At 55.0% G+C, this 26437-nt stretch overlaps 1 protein-coding gene across 1 annotated transcript in view; it reads right to left on the bottom strand.

Moving 5' to 3' along the window:
* The window catches only part of ATRN (attractin), a 136406-nt gene that overhangs the window by 27840 nt on the left and 82129 nt on the right, over positions 1–26437 (bottom strand). The window contains exons 24-25 of the mRNA XM_066572920.1: positions 9858–9919; positions 6612–6690 (exon numbers count right to left, since the gene is read on the bottom strand). Coding sequence (XP_066429017.1) covers positions 6612–6690; positions 9858–9919 — 141 coding nt within the window. The remainder of the gene's footprint in view (positions 1–6611; positions 6691–9857; positions 9920–26437) is intronic.

Below are 26437 nucleotides of genomic sequence, written 5' to 3'. Positions count from 1 at the left end.
CGGTGGCTGAGGGGACTACAAGCAATTATCCCACTACCGTGACGTCACCTGACGGATTATCCCACTACCGTGACGTCACCTGACGGATTATCCCACTACCGTGACGTCAGTTGACGTCTTACTGATACGGTTGGACCCCATTCCAGTTTTGCAGTGGGGTCACCTGGCTGATACCTCCCTGGTCCCGTCAGATTATACCTTGTGCTTCAGTTCATCCCCATTGTCTTAGAATCTCATCCTGTGGGGTGGGGGTTGAGTTCTGCTGCAGCAAGCTGCCTCCCAGCCACAGACCAAGGCTGACCCACTTGCCTTCCTACATGTTGCAGCATGTATCTTGTGTCTTTCCCTTTAAACGGACACAAGTACTGGCATATCACTGCGTACAGAAGGCTAATGGCGCACACACAGTAGGTGCACTGACAGAACTGCCCCGCAGTGGTAGAATAAAGCCGTGTGTAATAAGGAACATATGCAGCAGCTCACGGTCCTCTCTCACGTAGAACTACTACTCCCATCATGCAAGGCAGCGGAGAATACCATGTTGGGATTACATCTTACCAGCGCCATTCTTTATACTCCAGTGACATCCGGATCTGCAAACGGCTGATGGGGCTCGGGGGACCATTAACCCTTTCCCTGGCAGACGCGGTTACACGGTCACTTGGTATTCCAGCGCGGAGCCGCGACATACACGAAGTATAAATACACGGTGACATTTTATTAGGTCCAGGAGCTGCACATTCGCAGCCGTATCGATCAGTCTGCCCGGGGCTCCTGCATGTATAATTCATGGCGGTTTTATAACCCCGCGCCCGGCCGGACAGAGGCGCGCTCACCAGCCCGACAGTCAAACACCATGAATTATTTATTGATAATTAAGTCGGCAAAACATTTGTAAGTCATTAAGAGACGCAATTAAGTCGCTTCTGGTTATGGTGAGTTATAGAGAAGGAAACGGGAAAACATTATCAAACGCGGCGCTTAATGCGACGGCCGTAAAAGGTGCTGAATAGGAAAAGTGCCTTTAAATAAATCTCCGCACGAACCTGAAATGTGGCGGCGGCTGGAGAAAAAAAGGCTGCTATAGGACAAGGTCTTAAAGGGACAGTACCAGATGACTTGGCTAAGCAGGTGATGGGTTGCCCGATGCTCTCAGAGCGAATGCTAACCCTTCATCATGCAGAAGTCCTAACTAAGTGCAGGTATATTAACAAGCAGCCACTAGGGGGAGCTGACTGAAGACAGGTTATTGAGCTGTATAGATGCGCATACAATTATCGCCACCTAGTGGATGCAGCTCTGCTATCTCAGTCTTTGATAAAAGCATTTCAAAGAAGAAACTTTAAAGGGGCTGCCTGACTGTAAACTACTGATTGATAAGCCATCATTAGTCGATTGGCAGGGAGCCATTGCCTGGGACCCCCGGCTGTTGGCCAGGCCAGCATGCCTGATCACAGAGCAGATTTCTGCAGGAAGCAGATAGCTCTGTTCTTACTGTAGCGGCCTAGTTTAGTATTGCTGGCCAAGGTTCAATTCATTTCAATGGCAACTAGGCCTGCAATATTAAGTCTGGCCACTACAGTAAGAACGGGGCTGTCTGCTTCCTGCAGTACGCAGTTCAGTACATGAGTGCAGCAGCCCAGCAAACAGCTGTTCAGCAAGGGGCCCAGGCAGCAGACCCCCGCCAATCTGTTATTGATGAATAGTTTACAACCGGACTACCCCTTTAAGAGTGAAAGGCCAGGACTCATCGCCCCTTGCCTGTTGCTACTTAAGTGTCCTACAAGGGATGCAGAACCGGACGAATTGCAAAAGAATCGAGGGGGATTTGAAGAGAGGAGCGTACAGGCCACAAAGATACTGAATGGCCACATTGGAGCCTCGGCCCTATCATAACTGGAGCTTTCCTGTATGGTAATTTTCCCCTTGACCCCGAAGCGCGGCATAAAGTCACATGACAAGTTTTCCGTGGATCAGGGGGAATCCACATTAGATGGAAAAATCCAGCAATCTGAGCAACTTCCAACAAGACCGGTCATCGGTGGTAGACTAGCCGGGGCCGGGATGTCACTGCAGGTGGGACCACGCTGCGGCCCCTACGATGCGGGCTACGACGCAGGCCACGTCGCCCAACAGGCCACGTCACCCAACAGGGGCAGGGGCAGTCCGACTACGAGGGCCCACCGAGGGGGGTGGGCAGCCCAGCTACGAGGGCCCACCGAGGGGGGTGGGCAGCCCAGCTACGAGGGCCCACCGAGGGGGGTGGGCAGCCCAACTACGAGGGGCCACCGAGGGGGGTGGGCAGCCCAACTACGAGGGGCCACCGAGGGGGGTGGGCAGCCCAACTACGAGGGGCCACCGAGGGGGGTGGGCAGCCCAACTACGAGGGGCCACCGAGGGGGGTGGGCAGCCCAACTACGAGGGGCCACCGAGGGGGGTGGGCAGCCCAACTACGAGGGGCCACCGAGGGGGGTGGGCAGCCCAACTACGAGGGGCCACCGAGGGGGGGGTGGGCAGCCCAACTACGAGGGGCCACCGAGGGGGGGTGGGCAGCCCAACTACGAGGGGCCACCGAGGGGGGGTGGGCAGCCCAACTACGAGGGGCCACCGAGGGGGGGGGTGGGCAGCCCAACTACGAGGGGCCACCGAGGGGGGGGGTGGGCAGTCCAACTACGAGGGGCCACCGAGGGGGGGGGTGGGCAGTCCAACTACGAGGGGCCACCGAGGGGGGGGGGTGGGCAGTCCAACTACGAGGGGCCACCGAGGGGGGGGGGGGGGCAGTCCAACTACGAGGGGCCACCGAGGGGGGGGGGGGGGCAGTCCAACTACGAGGGGCCACCGAGGGGGGGGGCAGTCCAACTACGAGGGGCCACCGTGGGGGGGGGGGGCAGTCCAACTACGAGGGGCCACAGTGGGGGGGGGGGGCAGTCCAACTACGAGGGGCCACAGTGGGGGGGGGGGGGCAGTCCAACTACGAGGGGCCACAGTGGGGGGGGGGGCAGTCCAACTACGAGGGGCCACAGTGGGGGGGGGGCAGTCCAACTACGAGGGGCCACAGTGGGGGGGGGGGCAGTCCAACTACGAGGGGCCACAGTGGGGGGGGGGGCAGTCCAACTACGAGGGGCCACAGTGGGGGGGGGGGGGCGCCAGTCAAACTACGAGGGGCCACAGAGGGGGGGGCGCCAGTCAAACTACGAGGTGCCACAGAGGGGGGTGGGCAGTCAAACGACGAGGGGCCACAGAGGGGGGTGGGCAGTCAAACGACGCGGGGCCACAGAGGGGGGTGGGCAGTCTAACGACGCGGGGCCACAGAGGGCGGTGGGCAGTCTAACGACGCTGGGCCACAGAGGGCGGTGGGCAGTCTAACGACGCGGGGCCACAGAGGGCGGTGGGCAGTCAAACTACGAGGGGCCACAGAGGGGGGGGGCAGTCAAACTACGAGGGGCCACAGAGGGGGGGGGGGCAGTCAAACTACGAGGGGCCACAGAGGGGGGGGCAGTCAAACTACGAGGGGCCACAGAGGGGGGGCAGTCAAACTACGAGGGGCCACAGAGGGGGGGCAGTCAAACTACGAGGGGCCACAGAGGGGGGGACGCCAGTCTAACTACGAGGGGCCACAGAGGGGGGGGGGGGCGCCAGTCTAACTACGAGGGGCCACAGAGGGGGGGGCGCCAGTCTAACTACGAGGGGCCACAGAGGGGCGGGCGCCAGTCTAACTACGAGGGGCCACAGAGGGGGGGGCGCCAGTCTAACTACGAGGGGTCACAGAGGGGGGGGCGCCAGTCTAACTACGAGGGGTCACAGAGGGGGGGGCGCCAGTCTAACTACGAGGGGCCACACAGAGGGGGGGGCGCCAGTCTAACTACGAGGGGCTACAGAGGGGGGGGGGCAGTCAAACTACGAGGGGCCACAGAGGGGGCGGGGGTCGCAGTATGAGAGTGGCCACAGTGAAGAGCGTGGTGCAGTATGAGGGGGGGGCAGTCTAACTACGAGGGGCCGGAGACTGTGAGTTACTGAGTGAGGCACTTGAGGTAGTAATAGGATGAAAAGAGTGTGCAGAGCTAAGTCCTAGCTGCCGATGGTGTTCTGGGTCCAGATAGAGAAGTGTAGGTGCTTGACGGGGCTGACCCCGAGCCTACAGCGGGTATAGGGGGCAGTAACACCGGCCACGTACTCCGCCACATTTCTACAGTCAAATTTCTATACTGGAAAATCGCCGGTATATCCAGTTATATCCACAGGCAGTGGGAGATATCCATGGGGAACCCACAGTGTATTTGGAATATGATGTGGATTCTTTGCAGCAGGTCCATCTACACAGCGGATTTTGACAGCCGGTTCCAACCCTTATATTGGAAAGGTTGCAAATGGGAAGATGGAACAATGTCTCCACAGCGCCACCTATTGGAAAGTAGCATTTCAGCAGGTAACCTTCCACTAGGTGGCACTAAGGGGGCATTGTTCCATCCTTACATTTGCATATTTCCCAAAGGAGCATGCATGGCCTTATAAGTCTCCTCACGCCCTGTAAGTGATTTCCCTAACGAGAACCCACCCCCTTCCTGACCCGCATCTCTAGGCCTCTCACTAGCCAAGCCAGAAACCCCCTGACAAACCCCTGAAAGAGTTTGTACAAGGTGATCTTATCCTTCTAACTCTGGCTTATATTCCCAGTCATTGTTACAAGGCTTGTTAAAAGATCTGACATTGACTTGCTGTTTTCCAATAGGTGGCGCTGTAGAGTCATTGTTTCATCTGCCATTTGCATATATTTCCCAGAGGCACATACTTGGCCTTATAGTCTCCTCACATCTGGTTGCTCTCCCCAAGCTTAAACAATACCCTTTCTGACCTAATGAAAAAGCTGAAATTCACAGCAAATCCATGCCAAAATCTGCGCCACTTAGGTACGGATGGCAACCGCGGACTGGGTGTGTTCTGCTGAAGGTGCCCTTACAGAGAGACTGCCACCTTTTAGCTCTGTAAGCCAAGCTAATGGCCTTAAAGTAGGTGACCCGTGGAGTACCTTCCCCATCGCTCCCCCAGTGTCAGCGCTGGAAGCCGCAGCTCAATGCATAGAGAAGCACTAAGTAGGCTCGTTCTAATTTTACTATGGGTGGCCTCCCGAGCGGCGCGCTGCCCAACGCAGCGAGCGGCGGCCTCCCGAGCGGCGCGCTGCCCAACGCAGCGAGCGGCGGCCTCCCGAGCGGCGCGCTGCCCAACGCAGCGAGCGGCGGCCTCCCGAGCGGCGCGCTGCCCAACGCAGCGAGCGGCGGCCTCCCGAGCGGCGCGCTGCCCAACGCAGCGAGCGGCGGCCTCCCGAGCGGCGCGCTGCCCAACGTAGCGAGCGGCGGCCTCCCGAGCGGCGCGCTGCCCAACGCAGCGAGCGGCGGCCTCCCGAGCGGCGCGCTGCCCAACGCAGCGAGCGGCGGCCTCCCGAGCGGCGCGCTGCCCAACGCAGCGAGCGGCGGCCTCCCGAGCGGCGCGCTGCCCAACGCAGCGAGCGGCGGCCTCCCGAGCGGCGCGCTGCCCAACGCAGCGAGCGGCGGCCTCCCGAGCGGCGCGCTGCCCAACGCAGCGAGCGGCGGCCTCCGGCGCTGATCCCGGGGGAGCAGTGGATGAGGCAGGTATAACACCGGACTCCACGGGTCACTAACTCGCAACCTATAAGCTTAGCCTATAGGGATAAAAGTAGGTAAGGGATCACCTTTACCGTCTTGTCAATGAGACGGCCTTAAAGGAAAAGCAGAGTACATGAAGGCCGAGCGGACGGTGCCGCCCCGCACACTCAGAGGACCTTACATTAGGAGGATGAAAGCGTTGTTAGGCGATTATACAGACACAATTTAACTAGACTGGTCAAAGCAGGCGGTGTGCGGCGGCTGCGGGCCCTGGTGTCAGGGTGCCATATTTTGTGAGCCGTAGCGCTGCGGTCACCAAGTTGTGTACATTCACTGTTAGTTGCTATACTGCGATCTTCATGTTAATGCCCTCACCAACACTCTGCGCCCCCCCAACCCGTAACGACACACTGGCTAACCCCCTGCCCTCACCGACACTCTAGCTGGTCACCCCAATACCCACAGAGGACGCCCATCTGGCAGGCAGAGAGACCGTCAGCATGTACCGATACCAGAGCGCTCTCCTCACAGATGAGATACAAGGCTGTCCGTATGGAAGCGACCATTACAAGTGGCTGCGTTACCCGTAAGAGCTGGAACATGGACCGCATATCCTGATCCTTATGTTATTTGGCTTGAAAGTGACCTAATTATAGGTGGAAACGTTGCCTATCTTAACTTGGACGCAATAAACATGTTCCTTTGTATGACAGTTTTCTGCATCATTTTCTGCTGCCACCTCCTCCACTCGTCTACTCTACATGTTTTATGGGGCGTAGTTCCATAGCCCCTAGGGTGGCTTTGCATTTATTACTGACGCTTAAGTCTTGGAAATAATTTTTCCTCCTCCCCCCCCCCCCCCGAGTGGATTTTTCTCCCGCGGGTTGTTTTTGCGAGTGCCGTGGTCTCCTCTCTTCTATTACCCATAAGAGCTCACAGTACAACCTCAGAGGCGGTGAAGGAGAACAACGAGCAGCGCCTCTCACTTACCTCTCTTCTCCTCGACGCCCAACAACTTTGTTTAATTTTCCAAACTACGGCGGCCACCAGGAGCAAGGAGAGGAAACAGCTGCAGAACGAAACACAAGGACGTGTGAGAAGGCATGTTACCAGCGCAGTGTGCAAATATCAACACTAGATGGCAGCAAAGAGCTGACAAACGTGTTCCATCTAAGCTATAGGAGAATGCAAATGGGAAGATGGAACAATACCTCTGCAGTGCCACCTATTGGAATGCAGCATTCCTGCAGGTCCATGCCAGACTTAGACAAGCCTTATAAACAGGTGTGCAGTAGGTTTTGGGCTAGGCGAGTGCGGCCTATGACGCAGGTCAGGAAGGGTATGGTTTCTTCTTAGGGAGAGTACCTAGAAGGTCCGATATTGATGTGCAGGAATGCAATTTTCCAATAGGTGGCGCTGCAGAGGTATTGCTCCATCTTCCTTATTTGCATATTTCCCAGAGGAGCATGGACGGCCTTATAAGTCTCCTCACTCACCTTTCCAGGTGCTCTTCTTAGGCAGAAACCATACCCTTCCTGCCCCACATCCACAGGACAAAGACCCTTCTAAGTAAGAGTGCAGATTTGCAAGTTTCTCGTGTAAACGCCATTTTCCCTGTGAGTGCAAAGCGTTCTGCGAGAAAATCGCATTCGCGGTCCAGGCGCTCTCCACAAGCAGGAAAATCACACATTGTAAAAGATAAAACAAAAAATGTCCTCCCCCTCGCTGGTAAGTGTGAGCGCAACGGGATCCTATACCTCACCCATAAGGAATAGGAGAGGGGTTTATGGACTGGCAGACAAATAGAAAACCGCAGCATGTTGTATCGCAGTGAGACAGAAATCACATGTGAGCACCCCGTGGTAAATAATGGGGCCACTTCTGTGCATCTTCACAACACACACCAAACGGGCACAGTAGTATTGCCCATGTAAATGCACCATGCATCCACTAGGGGGGTTTCACATGCCAGTTCTGCTGGACTCAGATGGATAGAACTTGTACGGGAAGGGAACCTGTGATGTGAAAGGGTTAATGCACATGAGATTCTTCTCTCAGACTGATAGTCCGAGTTAGAAAATTTGCTGCAAGTCATCGTTCAAGAAACGACCGCTATTACCTGCGGGAGCGTAAAAAATGGATTGAATTTGTAATGCATGCCACTATGCGTTCCACAAGAAGAGAACCGCCGGACAGCGAGAGACGCGTTCCACAAGAAGAGAACCGCCGGACAGCGAGAGACGCGTTCCACAAGAAGAGAATCGCCGGACAGCGAGAGACACGTGCCCGAAGGACCGCCGGACAGCGAGAGACACGTGCCCGAAGGACCGCCGGACAGCGAGAGACACGTGCCCGAAGGACCGCCGGACAGCGAGAGACACGTGCCCGAAGGACCGCCGGACAGCGAGAGACACGTGCCCGAAGGACCGACGGACAGCGAGAGACACGTGCCCGAAGGACCGCCGGACAGCGAGAGACACGTGCCCGAAGGACCGCCGGACAGCGAGAAACACGTGCCCGAAGGACCGCCGGACAGCGAGAGACACGTGCCCGAAGGTCCGACGGACAGCGAGAGACACGTGCCCGAAGGTCCGACGGACAGCGAGAGACACGTGCCCGAAGGACCGACGGACAGCGAGAGACACGTGCCCGAAGGACCGACGGACAGCGAGAGACACGTGCCCGAAGGACCGACGGACAGCGAGAGACACGTGCCCGAAGGACCGACGGACAGCGAGAGACACGTGCCCGAAGGACCGACGGACAGCGAGAGACACGTGCCCGAAGGACCGACGGACAGCGAGAGACACGTGCCCGAAGGACCGACGGACAGCGAGAGACACGTGCCCGAAGGACCGACGGACAGCGAGAGACACGTGCCCGAAGGACCGACGGACAGCGAGAGACACGTGCCCGAAGGACCGACGGACAGCGAGAGACACGTGCCCGAAGGACCGACGGACAGCGAGAGACACGTGCCCGAAGGACCGACGGACAGCGAGAGACACGTGCCCGAAGGACCGACGGACAGCGAGAGACACGTGCCCGAAGGACCGACGGACAGCGAGAGACACGTGCCCGAAGGACCGACGGACAGCGAGAGACACGTGCCCGAAGGACCGACGGACAGCGAGAGACACGTGCCCGAAGGACCGACGGACAGCGAGAGACACGTGCCCGAAGGACCGACGGACAGCGAGAGACACGTGCCCGAAGGACCGACGGACAGCGAGAGACACGTGCCTGAAGGACCGACGGACAGCGAGAGACACGTGCCTGAAGGACCGACGGACAGCGAGAGCCGTGCCTGAAGGACCGACGGACAGCGAGAGCCGTGCCTGAAGGACCGACGGACAGCGAGAGACGTGCCTGATGAACCGACGGACAGGGAGAGCCGTGCCTGATGAACCGACGGACAGGGAGAGCCGTGCCTGAAGAACCGACGGACAGTGAGAGCCGTGCCTGAAGAACCGACGGACAGGGAGAGCCGTGCCTGATGAACCGACGGACAGGGAGAGCCGTGCCTGATGAACCGACGGACAGGGAGAGCCGTGCCTGATGAACCGACGGACAGGGAGAGCCGTGCCTGATGAACCGACGGACAGCGAGAGCCGTGCCTGAAGAACCGACGGACAGTGAGAGCCGTGCCTGATGAACCGACGGACAGGGAGAGCCGTGCCTGAAGAACCGACGGACAGTGAGAGCCGTGCCTGATGAACCGACGGACAGGGAGAGCCGTGCCTGATGAACCGACGGACAGCGAGAGCCGTGCCTGAAGAACCGACGGACAGTGAGAGACGTGCCTGAAGAACCGACGGACAGCGAGAGCCGTGCCTGATGAACCGACGGACAGCGAGAGCCGTGCCTGAAGAACCGACGGACAGCGAGAGACGTGCCTGAAGAACCGACGGACAGTGAGAGACACGTGCCTGAAGAACCGACGGACAGCGAGAGACACGCGCCTGAAGAACCAACGGACAGTGAGGGCAAATCGTCCATAAAAAATACGTTAAAAAAAAAAAAAAAAATCACAAATTAGTGAAAATGACACGGAGAACTATCAGTTTTTCATCGACTACAATTGCCCCCACCTGTGTGAACACCGCCCGGCGGTCAGGAAGAGTTGGGATAACGATGGTGCCCCTGGAGCGCCAGCTCTGCAGCCCCCCACAAAGTGTAACCGTGGTCTTAGTCATGTAAAACATACAGTACAAGTATAAAAGCTTTGAGTCTTACCAGAAAAATGTGACAAAGAACTGTACCAAGTCCATAAAGTTACTGTGCTGAGAGAAGGCAATCTGAAAGAGAGGACAAACCAAGTTACTGAGGCCGGCCACACCGGCGATCTCCGCCTCAAATCAGCTCTGCAAACAGCAGTCAGTTGGACCATATAGGCCCACATTTATTAAAAGTAGTCAGCAACTGAATGGCAAGTTTCCCGATGCGGGCTGCGAGCGCGTATCCCCATACAGGAGGTCGGGCCCTCATGGAGTCTATGTATGGTCAGCAACCTCTGGAGGTCAACTTGTAGGGGTCCGCTAGTACTCCTCTTTCCCGATGCTGGTTGAGGTCCCTCTACACCTAAAGCAGCTCTCCTCCGGTAACAGCTCCATGCCCTTGTGCTGGAGGCACGGCAAACCTTCCTGTGACGGCTCATATAGATGAGCCACCCTGGAGGAGCAGGACTACCTGATTGGGCTGCAGGTAAGTAGCTCCTCATGTACCAGTAGTGACCAGGATACGAGCATCACGCTGGACTACAGTCAGTCAGCGAGGAGGGGGGGGGGGGGGGGAAATGGTCTCCGGAACGCTCCCGGGCACCAAGTAATACTGCTCAGTTATATACATTCCACCACCAGAGCCACAGAATCCTAATGGCTTACTGTAGGCCCCAATCATGGTGTGTCCTACAGCCCGATACAGCTAATCACAACCACGATGTGTCCTACAGGCCGATACACCTAATCACAACCACAATGTGTCCTACAGCCTGATACACCTAATCCCAACCACGATGTGTCCTACAGCCCGATACACCTAATCCCAACCACGATGTGTCCTACAGCCCGATACACCTAATCACAACCACGATGTGTCCTACAGCCCGATACACCTAATCACAACCACAATGTGTCCTACAGCCCGATACACCTAATAACCACGATGTGTCCTACAGAGCGATACACCTAATCACAACCACGATGTGTCCTACAGCCCGATACACCTAATCACAACCACAATGTGTCCTACAGCCCGATACACCTAATCACAACCACGATGTGTCCTACAGCCTGATACACCTAATCACAACCACGATCTGTCCTACAGTCCGATACACCTAATCACAACCACGACGTGTACTACAGGGCGATACACCTAATCACACCCACGATGTGTCCTACAGCCCGATACACCTAATCACAACCACGATGTGTCCTACAGCCCGATACACCTTATCACACCCACGATGTGTCCTACAGCCCGATACACCTAATCACAACCACGATGTGTCCTACAGCCCGATACACCTAATCACAACCACGATGTGTACTACAGGGCGATACACCTAATCACACCCACGATGTGTCCTACAGCCCGATACACCTAATCACAACCACGACGTGTACTACAGGGCGATACACCTAATCACAACCACGATGTGTCCTACAGCCCGATACAGCTAATCACAACCACGATGTGTCCTACAGGCCGATACACCTAATCACAACCACAATGTGTCCTACAGCCTGATACACCTAATCCCAACCACGATGTGTCCTACAGCCCGATACACCTAATCCCAACCACGATGTGTCCTACAGCCCGATACACCTAATCACAACCACGATGTGTCCTACAGCCCGATACAGCTAATCACAACCACGATGTGTCCTACAGGCCGATACACCTAATCACAACCACAATGTGTCCTACAGCCTGATACACCTAATCCCAACCACGATGTGTCCTACAGCCCGATACACCTAATCCCAACCACGATGTGTCCTACAGCCCGATACACCTAATCACAACCACGATGTGTCCTACAGCCCGATACACCTAATCACAACCACAATGTGTCCTACAGCCCGATACACCTAATAACCACGATGTGTCCTACAGAGCGATACACCTAATCACAACCACGATGTGTCCTACAGCCCGATACACCTAATCACAACCACAATGTGTCCTACAGTCCGATACACCTAATCACAACCACGACGTGTACTACAGGGCGATACACCTAATCACACCCACGATGTGTCCTACAGCCCGATACACCTAATCACAACCACGATGTGTCCTACAGCCCGATACACCTTATCACACCCACGATGTGTCCTACAGCCCGATACACCTAATCACAACCACGATGTGTCCTACAGCCCGATACACCTAATCACAACCACGATGTGTACTACAGGGCGATACACCTAATCACACCCACGATGTGTCCTACAGCCCGATACACCTAATCACAACCACGACGTGTACTACAGGGCGATACACCTAATCACACCCACGATGTGTCCTACAGCCCGATACACCTAATCACAACCACGATGTGTCCTAGAGAGCGATACACCTAATCACAACCACGATGTGTCCTACAGCCCGATACACCTAATCACACCCACGATGTGTCCTACAGCCCGATACACCTAATCACAACCACGATGTGTCCTACAGCCCGATACACCTTATCACAACCACAATGTGTCCTACAGCCCGATACACCTAATCACAACCACAATGTATCCTACAGAGCGATACACCTAATCACAACCACAATGTGTCCTACAGAGCGATACACCTAATCACAACCACAATGTGTCCTACAGAGCGATACACCTAATCACAACCACGATGTGTCCTACAGCCCGATACACCTAATCTCAACCACAATGTGTCCTACAGCCCGATACACCTAATCACAACCACGGTGTGTCCTAGAGCCCGATACACCTAATCACAACCACGATGTGTCCTACAGCCCGATACACCTAATCACAACCACAATGTGTCCTACAGCCCGATACACCTAATCACAACCACAATGTATCCTACAGCCCGATACACCTAATCACAACCACAATGTGTCCTACAGCCCGATACACCTAATCACAACCACGATGTGTACTACAGAGCGATACACCTAATCACAACCACGATGTGTCCTACAGCCCGATACACCTAATCACAACCACAATGTGTCCTACAGAGCGATACACCTAATCACAACCACAATGTGTCCTACAGCCCGATACACCTTATCACAACCACAATGTGTCCTACAGCCCGATACACCTAATCACAACCACGATGTGTCCTACAGGGCGATACACCTAATCACAACCACAATGTGTCCTACAGCCTGATACACCTAATCCCAACCACGATGTGTCCTACAGCCCGATACACCTAATCACAACCACAATGTGTCCTACAGCCCGATACACCTAATCCCAACCACGATGTGTCCTACAGCCCGATACACCTAATCACAACCACGATGTGTCCTACAGCCCGATACACCTAATCACAACCACAATGTGTCCTACAGCCCGATACACCTAATAACCACGATGTGTCCTACAGAGCGATACACCTAATCACAACCACGATGTGTCCTACAGCCCGATACACCTAATCACAACCACAATGTGTCCTACAGTCCGATACACCTAATCACAACCACGACGTGTACTACAGGGCGATACACCTAATCACACCCACGATGTGTCCTACAGCCCGATACACCTAATCACAACCACGATGTGTCCTACAGCCCGATACACCTTATCACACCCACGATGTGTCCTACAGCCCGATACACCTAATCACAACCACGATGTGTCCTACAGCCCGATACACCTAATCACAACCACGATGTGTACTACAGGGCGATACACCTAATCACACCCACGATGTGTCCTACAGCCCGATACACCTAATCACAACCACGACGTGTACTACAGGGCGATACACCTAATCACACCCACGATGTGTCCTACAGCCCGATACACCTAATCACAACCACGATGTGTCCTAGAGAGCGATACACCTAATCACAACCACGATGTGTCCTACAGCCCGATACACCTAATCACACCCACGATGTGTCCTACAGCCCGATACACCTAATCACAACCACGATGTGTCCTACAGCCCGATACACCTTATCACAACCACAATGTGTCCTACAGCCCGATACACCTAATCACAACCACAATGTATCCTACAGAGCGATACACCTAATCACAACCACAATGTGTCCTACAGAGCGATACACCTAATCACAACCACAATGTGTCCTACAGAGCGATACACCTAATCACAACCACGATGTGTCCTACAGCCCGATACACCTAATCTCAACCACAATGTGTCCTACAGCCCGATACACCTAATCACAACCACGGTGTGTCCTAGAGCCCGATACACCTAATCACAACCACGATGTGTCCTACAGCCCGATACACCTAATCACAACCACAATGTGTCCTACAGCCCGATACACCTAATCACAACCACAATGTATCCTACAGCCCGATACACCTAATCACAACCACAATGTGTCCTACAGCCCGATACACCTAATCACAACCACGATGTGTACTACAGAGCGATACACCTAATCACAACCACAATGTGTCCTACAGAGCGATACACCTAATCACAACCACGATGTGTCCTACAGAGCGATACACCTAATCACAACCACGATGTGTCCTACAGCCCGATACACCTTATCACAACCACAATGTGTCCTACAGCCCGATACACCTAATCACAACCACAATGTATCCTACAGAGCGATACACCTAATCACAACCACAATGTGTCCTACAGCCCGATACACCTAATCACAACCACAATGTGTCCTACAGAGCGATACACCTAATCACAACCACAATGTGTCCTACAGAGCGATACACCTAATCACAACCACGATGTGTCCTACAGAGCGATACACCTAATCACAACCACGATGTGTCCTACAGCCCGATACACCTAATCACAATCACAATGTGTCCTACAGCCCGATACACCTAATCACAACCACAATGTATCCTACAGAGCGATACACCTAATCACAACCACAATGTGTCCTACAGCCCGATACACCTAATCACAACCACAATGTGTCCTACAGAGCAATACACCTAATCACAACCACAATGTGTCCTACAGGGCGATACACCTAATCACAACCACGATGTGTCCTACAGCCCAATACACCTAATCACAACCACAATGTGTCCTATAGCCCGATACACCTAATCACAACCACAATGTGTCCTACAGCCCGATACACCTAATCACAACCACGATGTGTCCTACAGCCCGATACACCTAATCACAACCACAATGTGTCCTACAGCCCGATACACCTAATCACAACCACGATGTGTCCTACAGCCCGATACACCTAATCACAACCACGATGTGTCCTACAGCCGGATACACCTAATCACAACCACGATGTGTCCTACAGAGCGATACACCTAATCACAACAGTCCGACCAACAGCCCGATACACCTAATCACAACCATGGTGTGTCCTACAGCCCGATACACCTAATCACAACCACGATGTGTCCTACAGCCCGATACACCTAATCACAACCACAATGTATCCTACAGCCCGATACATCTAATCACAACCACGATGTGTCTTATAGCCCGATACACCTAATCACAACCACGATGTGTCCTACAGCCCGATACACCTAATCACAACCACAATGTGTCCTACAGCCCGATACACCTAATCACAACCACGATGTGTCCTACAGCCCGATACACCTAATCACAACCACGATGTGTCCTACAGCCCGATACACCTAATCACAACCACGATGTGTCTTATAGCCCGATACACCTAATCACAACCACGATGTGTCCTACAGCCCGATAAACCTAATCACAACCACGATGTGTCCTACAGCCCGATAAACCTAATCACAACAGTCCGACCAACAGCCCGATGCACCTAATCACAAGTATAATCTATATAGACACATCGTTCTCCACTGTTACATCCCAATGAATCTATTAGATACAACCAATATAAAGGCCTCCATAACGGAGGTGCCAATTAGCAGCTGACCTGCTGGACGTTGGTGGCATGACTTCTGCCCGTGTCTGGGGTTGCTATGTCCATGCTAGGATGGCAGCGTGTGACAGTGTATGGAGGTGTACACCCGGTAGAGTACAGATTAGGGTGGCACTTCTGTGATGCAGGTGCCGATTACTAGATTACTCATACCTCATAGTAATCACATAAGCTCCTATTAATATGCCAACCTGAAGTATTACTAATGCCACAAGCATGTGGCACGGTGCTCCAGTATCACTGACACCACGGGGTGCCGACTACATCTGGGGCACTGGTGCCACTAAAGGTGAAGCCCCCTGAAAATCCCTTCTCCTTCTCCTCCTGCAACCCCCTCTTGGTGCCATTAAAAGCGAACCACAGATGCAGCCAATATGACCGGATTGAACTCCTGAAGTATCCTCGGTGTGTCCTTTCACAATAGCTTCTGTTGTGTTAACCTAATTACATCCAAGTGAATTACATGTAGACAGTGCTGGCTGTTGGGCTCTGGGACCAGCGCCATGGTAAAGTGTATGGTATGGGTTCAAGTTCCGGCAACTATCATGACAGCCGAGGACCCAGAGGAGAAGAGAGGGATTTATAACGGCTTCTGACTTCTTTCCCAGCCTACACACCACTCAATAGGCGCTACACAGTGTATAGAGGAAGCGGCTCATTGATCACATGATGGCCGGTGACCGAGAGCATAGCAGACCCCAGCCCAACCTGCCAGTGACTAATGTCATTATAGGGGGAGGTTTTCATCTGTAATCCAGGCTCCTATGGATGTAGCAGCTAAAAGCTGACAATTACAAAGTAAGAGAAATAGTTGACAGGGTGAATGACCCCCAGAGGTCTTATCTGACGGAACGGGGACACAGAGGTGACTAATACTTGGGCAAAAAGAAGTACAAAATTATAAAATAAAATATACTCCAATAGTAAAACAGAACTCCAGCCCCCCCCCCACCCCCCACCCCCCACCCACTCTAGACAATCACTGAAGCCGCCCTGTAATCCTATACCATGCAAGTGACTTATCTGAACATCCGATGAAGAATGTGAAGCCATTCTGTACTTTACCCTAATAGAACTTTAAAACCAAGACTAAAAAATTGTGGGGGGGGGGAGGAGGGGGGGGGGGGGGAAAGGTCCAAACGCTGAAGGTCTGAAAAAACGTAGCAAAAATAATTCTAAGAATAAAAATAGGGCAGATAAAGCACAATCGATAAAGAGAGTCTGGCCCTTTAAGAGTGGAACACTGGTCAATAAAGGGTTAAGATTTCTAACTTTACCATAAGGCTTAAAGTAAGGTAGCAGAAGGTTATCACAATTCGGTTAGTTCACACTTGAGCTCCATTGACCTTCTTGACTCCTCCTGGCAGCTGCAGACAGCCAGTAGCAGGGAGGAGCCGCAAATGGCTGATGGGGCGTGAGCGCTGAAGCAGGAAAGTGCAGGTAATCTTCAAACTTGGCTACATCTGTATCTGCGAACGCCCTCCTCCTGCACCCCCTGCTGGCGCAAAAAATGAAACAATGTCAGCCACCCACAAGATCCTTCCGGCATGCCCCCTGCTGGTGCACAGTGATACTGAGAGAACCACTCTGTGTGCCCTGCCCATCCACCGCCCCCTCCGGCCCCAGCGGGCAGGCTGCCCATCGACCCCCCTCCGGCCCCAGCGGGCAGGCTGCCCATCGACCCCCCTCCGGCCCCAGCGGGCAGGCTGCCCATCGACCGCCCTCCGGCCCCAGCGGGCAGGCTGCCCATCGACCGCCCTCCGGCCCCAGCGGGCAGGCTGCCCATCGACCGCCCTCCGGCCCCAGCGGGCAGGCTGCCCATCGACCGCCCTCCGGCCCCAGCGGGCAGGCTGCCCATCGACCGCCCTCCGGCCCCAGCGGGCAGGCTGCCCATCGACCGCCCTCCGGCCCCAGCGGGCAGGCTGCCCATCGACCGCCCTCCGGCCCCAGCGGGCAGGCTGCCCATCGACCGCCCTCCGGCCCCAGCGGGCAGGCTGCCCATCGACCGCCCTCCGGCCCCAGCGGGCAGGCTGCCCATCGACCGCCCTCCGATGTAAACTCAGAAAATAAAATATATATATACTGTATATATTTTTTTTTCATTATTGGCCATTCATCCGTTAGATATCATTAATGTCTCTGTTAATCATCCGTTACATGCTGATTGGGGGGACGAGGGTCCTGGTGCCTACAAATGGGAGAACTGGTCGACAACCAGCCTTTATAGATGCCATTGCAGATGGTACCCAGCTTTCCCAGCCTCCTGACAGCCTATGCGGTAACACAGGAGTGGGTTGGACCGTCCTGCTGACTTGGTGATGGAGGAAGCAGCTGGGTGATGGCTCTTGTGACAGCCGCCATATTAGTTGTCACCCAGCTTTCCCAGATGCTGAAAGCCGTGAGGGGGGGGTGATCCGCAGAGACGGCGCTGGCAGTCCGGCCGGGGCGCAGGGATGGTGAGCGAGGATTGTGTTGCTAGGTGATCACTAATCCTCGTACCAGGAATGGTTCACGGTTCAGCCACGACCACAAAGCCCCCTTTATGCGTCTCCGAGACGACGGCGCGGGCCGGCTGGCATACTAATTGCAGACATCAGTTTTTTCTCAGCGCCGGAGTGATTAATGTGTGAATAATGCAATTATAGGGAGAAAAGGAGGGGGAAATAGAAATGCCATTTTCCCATTCAGCCCAGTGTGATGGGCACCGACACCCGCAGCGCCATCCTGTGCCCTCGCCCGTCTGCACTCTTGGAGGGCCGGCTCCATAGCTCACCATGCTTGTACACACAGTGATGATACCGCCACACCTCACAGTGGGGGAGCAAGCCGCGCGGCCCGGATATACTGGGCGAACGCAGACCAGGGGGGCTGCTAACAAAGAACCCCCAATCGGGGTGTAACAGAAGTCCTGCAACCCTCCAGCTCCTCATCAGTAATACCTCTGCTGCTGTCAGTGAATTACACCATCTACATGCAGAGACTGAAAACCCAATACCCCTCACAGCAGTCCACACAATACTGAGACCGACACACTGTAGCAAATCCGCAGGCCTGAAGGAGGAGACGTGCCCCTGGGTGACTGACTAGACTGAGCACGCCTGCAATAGTAGTTAACCCCTTAGGGACCATGTGGCGGTTTTATTGCCCTATTATTTTTGCGGCAGTTTTTCCCCGTGACTGTGGATTACAGGGCGCTTATAGCGAAGGTTGGGGGATACTTTCAATGTATACATTGTTTTATTCTGTAATTTGGCCTTACTGATGTATCTTATGTTTTTTACCATCTGTGGCCCTCATGACGTCATACAAGACCTCTGGAGGACAGTCACGTGTTTTGTTTTTTTACACTCTTCCACTGTAGCTGGGGCATCCATAAGAGCCACATCCATAGGAGCCCCAGTTACAGGGGAACCATCCCCCCTGTAGTGTACTATGACCCTGCAGGTCTGCTTTAGCAGGGAATCCCGGCGGTCATATGGTAGAAGAAACACTTCCACTTTCACTGTTTAGTACATGTCGCTCATTGAGCGCTGTGTACTGAAGAAAGGAGGCGGCAGAAAGGGTTAAAACCCACTTCTCCCTCCTCCTCCGGGTTATCAGCTGAGACTAACAGCTGACAACCCATCCTGCTTCTGATTGATTGCAGAAGCAGGAGGCTTTAATCCCCCTTGTAATTCTAGATATGGCGGTGCTTTAAGCCGGGGACCAAGCGCTGTATATTTACAGCGCCTGGTCCTTAATGGGTTAAAGCAGTTGTAGCAGAATTAACCTATTCCCTATCCATAGTATAGGTGATAGAAGTAGGATTGGCAGGGTCTCACCCCCACAGGAACGTCACACTGAATGAAGGACAACTGCGGATGCTCAGCTGCCACTCCATGCATGTCAATGGGGCTGATGGGAAAAGGTGAGGGTTGGCACTGGTTAATCCCACTGAAACGACCGAAGCATTACCACATGCGCGGCCATTGCTCCATCCATCCTCCTCCCGATTGTGGGGGCGGCAGCGAGCCTGCATGGAGGTCAGCTGGGGAACAGGACGCCTGCTGCCAGTGGAGAGACCCCCAATGAAAGTGATGAAAGCTGGTGCATCCCCTTTAAAGGGACCTCCAGCTTCAGGACAAAACCCTGTCCTGGGAACAGAGGAGGGGTGTATAGTGCTTGCAGTTCTTTGTCGTCCCCCTGAGCCACCAGTTCCAGGTCCCATCTTCAACGACTGAAAATGGTGCCCAAAACCAGCGAATCGGAGGGACGGCTGCAGGAAATAACACCCCTCGTCACATCTGGTCCAGGACAGGAGGGCCTCTTTAATAATGATGGTGGCACCATGTGCCAATACTGAATCCCTTGTGGCACAAGTGCCATGCCACAAGGAATAACTGCAAACGCCAAGAGGCTGGGTGGCATCAGTGATGCATGTAAAGGGGTGTCCCCGGCTGATAATGTTACGATACATGACTAACCAGCGACTTTAGGATAGTGGCCGCACGCATTCTAGAACCGCCGCTGGTCTGGAGAAGATAGTGGCCAAGGTCCCGCTAACGTCTGTCCTGCACATCGGCACAGACTGACATATACCCAGCGTTAGGGTCAATGAAAAACCTAAGGACACATGAATGTATGTTTCCACACGCTTAGCATATACTCGTTTTTTGCTATCAAATGCCTTAGGGTGCCTGTTCACAGGCGGGATTTCGCTGGCGGTAAACAGCTGGCGAATCACATCCTCTGAAGCTTTCAGTAGCGTTCTAAGGAAAGACCCGGCCCCTGTCCACGAGCGGAAAATCATTGCGATTCTGTGCTCGCGGCGGGCACTTCGCAGCATGCTGTGAATTGCCCCAATTCTCCGTGGTCAGCCTATGAAATAGGGCTGACCGGCGGAGATTCGGTGGCGGCGGTTCCCGCAGTGGAGCTTCGCCGCAGGATACCGCAACGCCTGTGGACAGGGGGCCTTAAAAGGAGGAAAAAAAGTGTTCAACTACAAAACTAGTTAAAAAACAACAAAGAGAGTTCGGCCATTCCGCATGCAGATATAGGCATCCCACCCAGAGAAAGGTTCACTTGTCTCCTCACTTTGACGGTTGTTTTTTTAGGCCTCCCAGCGGCACGGCGGTCTTACATGTTCTGGACTGTAACTGGGGGCTCATGGCACTGGGTTATTGGGGTACTTGGCAAACACTACTTACCATCCCATCAGACAACACGGGGCGATGGTGATCGCTTACAAGTTTGTATTCTGGATGTCAAGTACCTACGTCACGTCCCAGCGTGCCCCCCTCTAATCACGGGAAGACAAACAGCCACCAAATCCCAACACCTAACGATCACATGCAGTAGTGGCCAAGCCTTCCCTCACCTGGGGCAAATAATCAGTTTGGGAACAGCAGAAGAGCAAGGCGGTCTTATTGTAATACAGCAGGCGGAACGTCTCGTCACTTCTCTTCTGGGGAAGACGCACATTTGTGATAATCAGATAGCAAATAAGTAATCTGAGAAAGGGGGTGATCAAGAAAAGTCAGAGTCACCAATCTCTGCTGATACCCCTCCTCTGCACACAGACATGACAGCTGTAGACTCAATATTCCCGACCCCACTTCACACGGCTGCAGCTCCCACATCAAAAGCATGTCATTAGCACCAACAAACGTCTGAATTACAACCAGCTCCGATTACCCAAAACTGTGATGTCCCTTTCCTGCAAAACCAGATCTGTTCCAGGTAAACTGTAGGGAGATGCTAGGCTGGTGCCGCCTCAGCCCTGACTGCAGTAGGGGCAGATGCCCCACCTGCCCCGCTCACGTCATACCCCAATCTTACAGGAAAATTCCTCATTGTAGGGGAAGTGCAACCTTCCTAAACTGACCGGGGGTCTATGACAGCTGAAGGGTGGCCACATGACCACTAGCACTTGGATATCAGGTGTCAAATACTGGAGACAAAGAGTAACATCTCTCTGTGGCGCCGTGTTAATGAGCGAGCCTGAACACTTACATTTTCACTCTGATCCTGGATGCCAAGCTGTATTCACAGCCCGTGGGGCGCGAGTGCACAGTCACCCGCAGTGCCATATTCTCCAGTGTAGTTCAGCGAAAGAGAACACATGCAGCAGAGCCGGGGGTCGCCCCGAGGCCCCAATGCAGCAGAGCCGGGGGTCGCCCCGAGGCCCCAATGCAGCAGAGCCGGGGGTCGCCCCGAGGCCCCAATGCAGCAGAGCCATACAAATCGATCAAGGACTAATTCAGCTCTGCTACTTCTAATTAATCAGAATAAACCCCATAGTGCTACTCAGCTATCACTTCAACTGTGTGAGGACTCATGGCTCCATTGTACACCCCTCTCTATATACACAGATCTAATGGAGGTAGGTACAGGGTTGTCTGGGGTGGACTGTGCATACATATAGTTGGCCCTAAAGCAAACAGTGGACTGAAAAATATGCTATCATATGTGCCAATGTAATCCTGAAAATATCAACATTAATGCAATTTGCCCACCTACATGCATACTAACTCATTATGCTAGGTAGCAGACACATAATAAGAGTGGGCACATAGTTACGTCAGACAAGTCGTACGGCCCCCTCATTCCCATATGTTCAGGGGGCAGTGACATAATATGGTGCAGCTTGGATGGTCCTCCCGCTCCCACCCTCGCCCTCTGGTCCTCCGGCTCCCACCCTCGCCCTCTGGTCCTCCCGCTCCCACCCTCGCCCTCTGGTCCTCCCGCTCCCACCCTCGCCCTCTGGTCCTCCCGCTCCCACCCTCGCCCTCTGGTCCTCCCGCTCCTCCCCTCGCCCTCTGGTCCTCCCGCTCCTCCCCTCGCCCTCTGGTCCTCCCGCTCCCCCCCTCGCCCTCTGGTCCTCCCGCTCCCACCCTCTGGTCCTCCCGCTCCCACCCTCTGGTCCTCCCGCTCCCACCCTCGCCCTCCCGCTCCTCCCGCTCCCACCCTCGCCCTCCCGCTCCCCCCGCTCCCACCCTCGCCCTCCCGCTCCCACCCTCGCCCTCCCGCTCCCACCCTCGCCCTCCCGGTCCTCCCGCTCCTCCCCTCGCCCTCCCGGTCCTCCCGCTCCTCCCCTCGCCCTCCCGGTCCTCCCGCTCCTCCCCTCGCCCTCCCGGTCCTCCCGCTCCTCCCCTCTGGTCCTCCGGCTCCTCCCCTCGCCCTCCCGGTCCTCCCGCTCCTCCCGGTCCTCCCCTCGCCCTCTCGCTCCTCCCGCTCCCCCCCTCGCCCTCCCGGTCCTCCCGCTCCCCCCCTCGCCCTCCCGGTCCTCCCGCTCCCCCCCTCGCCCTCCCGGTCCTCCCGCTCCCCCCCTCGCCCTCCCGGTCCTCCCGCTCCCCCCCTCGCCCTCCCGGTCCTCCCGCTCCCCCCCTCGCCCTCCCGGTCCTCCCGCTCCCCCCCTCGCCCTCCCGGTCCTCCCGCTCCCCCCCTCGCCCTCCCGGTCCTCCCGCTCCCCCCCTCGCCCTCCCGGTCCTCCCGCTCCCCCCCTCGCCCTCCCGGTCCTCCCGCTCCCCCCCTCGCCCTCCCGGTCCTCCCGCTCCCCCCCTCGCCCTCCCGGTCCTCCCGCTCCCCCCCTCGCCCTCCCGGTCCTCCCGCTCCTCCCCTCGCCCTCCCGGTCCTCCCGCTCCTCCCCTCGCCCTCCCGGTCCTCCCGCTCCTCCCCTCGCCCTCCCGGTCCTCCCGCTCCTCCCCTCGCCCTCCCGGTCCTCCCGCTCCTCCCCTCGCCCTCCCGGTCCTCCCGCTCCTCCCCTCGCCCTCTGGTCCTCCCGCTCCTACCCTCGCCCTCTGGTCCTCCCGCTCCTACCCTCGCCCTCTGGTCCTCCCGCTCCTACCCTCGCCCTCTGGTCCTCCCGCTCCTACCCTCGCCCTCTGGTCCTCCCGCTTCTGTCTTCCCATGCGAGTTCTATCAACCTTAGGCCTCCCTCACACAAGACGCTTTTGTACAACATTTAGCGCTGCCTTTTCAGCGCTGCGCTGAACGCTGTACAACGCTCCCATTCATTTCAATGGAGCGATACACACAAGTGTCAGAACGCTGCGCTCTGAAAGTGATGCATATTCTGTCTTTGGCCGTTTTCAGTCATGTGTCGCCCATTAAAATAAATGGGAAGTGGTTTCCGGGCTGCTGAAGATGTGGCACAACTTGGCACCATGTTTCTGGCAGCACTAAATGCCAGCGCTAGCTGCACTACCTAAACAATTTTTTTTTAATTAAAAAGTAATACTCACCTAGGAGGTGTCGACTGTGTCCCCACCGCTGCTCTCCGGAGCTCCGGGCAGGCTGCCAGGCACTTGTCAGCGCTGATAGACCATCTATTTGTTGGTGACTGGGATTGAAATCCCCGCCTCCAGCAAGAGTTTGCTCTGATTGGTTCAGGAGCACCGACTCAGCCAATCAGAGCCAGCACTCGATGCACTAATCACAGCCCTTCATTTGAATGACATCATTGAATGGCTCTGATTGGCTAAGTCTGCGCTCCTGAACCAATCAGAGCAACCTTTTCAGTTGGTTGCTCCGATTGGTTCAGAAGCACCGACTCAATTCAGATTTCAATCCCAGTCACCAGCAATAGATGGTCGATCAGCGCTGACCAATGGCCGGCAGCCTGCCTGGAGCTACAGAGAGCGGCGGTGGGGACCCAGAGAGCGGCGGTGGGGACCCAGAGAGCGGCGGTGGGGACCCAGAGAGCGGCGGTGGGGACCCAGAGAGCGGCGGTGGGGACCCAGAGAGCGGCGGTGGGGACCCAGAGAGCGGCGGTGGGGACCCAGAGAGCGGCGGTGGGGACCCAGAGAGCGGCGGTGGGGACCCAGAGAGCGGCGGTGGGGACCCAGAGAGCGGCGGTGGGGACCCAGAGAGCGGCGGTGGGGACCCAGAGAGCGGCGGTGGGGACCCAGAGAGCGGCGGTGGGGACCCAGAGAGCGGCGGTGGGGACCCAGAGAGCGGCGGTGGGGACCCAGAGAGCGGCGGTGGGGACCCAGAGAGCGGCGGTGGGGACCCAGAGAGCGGCGGTGGGGACCCAGAGAGCGGCGGTGGGGACCCAGAGAGCGGCGGTGGGGACCCAGAGAGCGGCGGTGGGGACCCAGAGAGCGGCGGTGGGGACCCAGAGAGCGGCGGTGGGGACCCAGAGAGCGGCGGTGGGGACCCAGAGAGCGGCGGTGGGGACCCAGAGAGCACCTGCTAGTTGAGCATTACTTTTTTTTTTTTTAGCTTCTTTGGCTGCGTTTTCCGCTGTGCAGCCAAAATGCTGGCAAAATGCATGGCAGCGCTGCTGAAACCGCAGTAAACGCAGCGTAAAAAAACGCTGCATTTCTGCTAACGCCTGTGTGACGACAGGTTTCACCTGGAAGGGTTGTCTGTGTAACTTACATCATCCTCACTGCTCTGCTGCCCCGCTGCTGATCCATCCTACACTGGCTGCCGCTGTCACATGCATATACGGACCGTTGCCGCAGCCAATCACTGGCCTCCGCAGGACGCGGCTTGAGACCTCAGCAACTGATTGTAGGGGTCATGTATGTATGCAGACCATCGTTGCTGCAGCCAGTGTCAACTGGCATTTCGGATTGAGAAATGGAGTGCTACGATTCACCATCTTTTTTTAAACCCTTTCCTGCTTTCTGCCCATTTTCTACACAACTTAGAAAATCCCCAAAATAAAAGCAAAAAATAAATAAAATACAAAGATAGAAATTTGTCATTAATAGAGATGAGCGAGCATACTCGCTAAGGGCAATTGCTCGAGTGAGTATTGTCCTTAGCGAGTACCTGCCGGCTCAAGACAAAAGGTTCGGGTGCCGGCGTGGGTGAGAGGTGAGTTGCGGGAGTGAGCAGGGAGGAGCGGGGGAAACAGAGGGAGAGAGAGAGAGAGATCTCCGTCCCCCCCCCCCCCCCCCCGCTCTTCCCTGCCAGCAGTCATTAATCCTTCAATTCATCATTCAGTGACGTCACTGGGAAAAAGTTATATTATAACCTGTATAAATTGAATAAAACTGTTAAATTGATCCAAAATGATGATTTGGGTTTTCCCATTTCTTTTATTACATATACACACACAGTGGGTAAAAAAAGCAGGAAAAAAAAAAAAACAAAACACTACACACCCGGTTATAATGCCAGGTTTCTGTCATGTAAACAAATCCGCCAAAGATGAAACATTTCGGCTCATTCCCCTCCATGCGCCCCGCTAGCTGGACAATTCAATTGGAAAAATAATACTCAAACTAAATAATGTGGTTGCATAAGTGTTCACACCCCCTTATATTCGGGGGTGTGGTTGTGTTCAGAATTAGCCAATCACAGTTAAGCTCCTAATAATTAGTAGTCAGTGCTCCGCTGCCATTATTTACAGGGATTCTGGTTCCCCAGATAAAGTTTGGCTCTTCTATTAGGATTTTCCTGACATTTTCCTAGTTGGTCGGTACAACACATCTTACAGCACATCAAAGGGGTCTAATTGTTGGAAAGTGTCAGTCAGGAGAAGTGGGCCAAAACATCTCCAAGACATTACATATACCGTGGGACACAGGGGAGACCGTCAGCAAGAAGGAGATGACACTTGGCACAACAATGACATCACCAAGAACCGGACCTCCCTCAAAAACTGATAAGACCCGGAGAAAATTGGTCTGGAGGCTTCAAAAGGCCGACAGCAACAGTAAAGGAGCTGCCGGAGTTTCTGGTAAGTCCTGGTTGTGTAGTC

This window comes from Eleutherodactylus coqui, chromosome 7, assembly GCF_035609145.1.
Source record: "Eleutherodactylus coqui strain aEleCoq1 chromosome 7, aEleCoq1.hap1, whole genome shotgun sequence".
Taxonomy (NCBI): domain Eukaryota; kingdom Metazoa; phylum Chordata; class Amphibia; order Anura; family Eleutherodactylidae; genus Eleutherodactylus; species Eleutherodactylus coqui.
The sequence above is the reverse complement of the archived record's forward strand: the minus strand, read 5'-3'. Positions and strand labels throughout refer to the sequence as shown.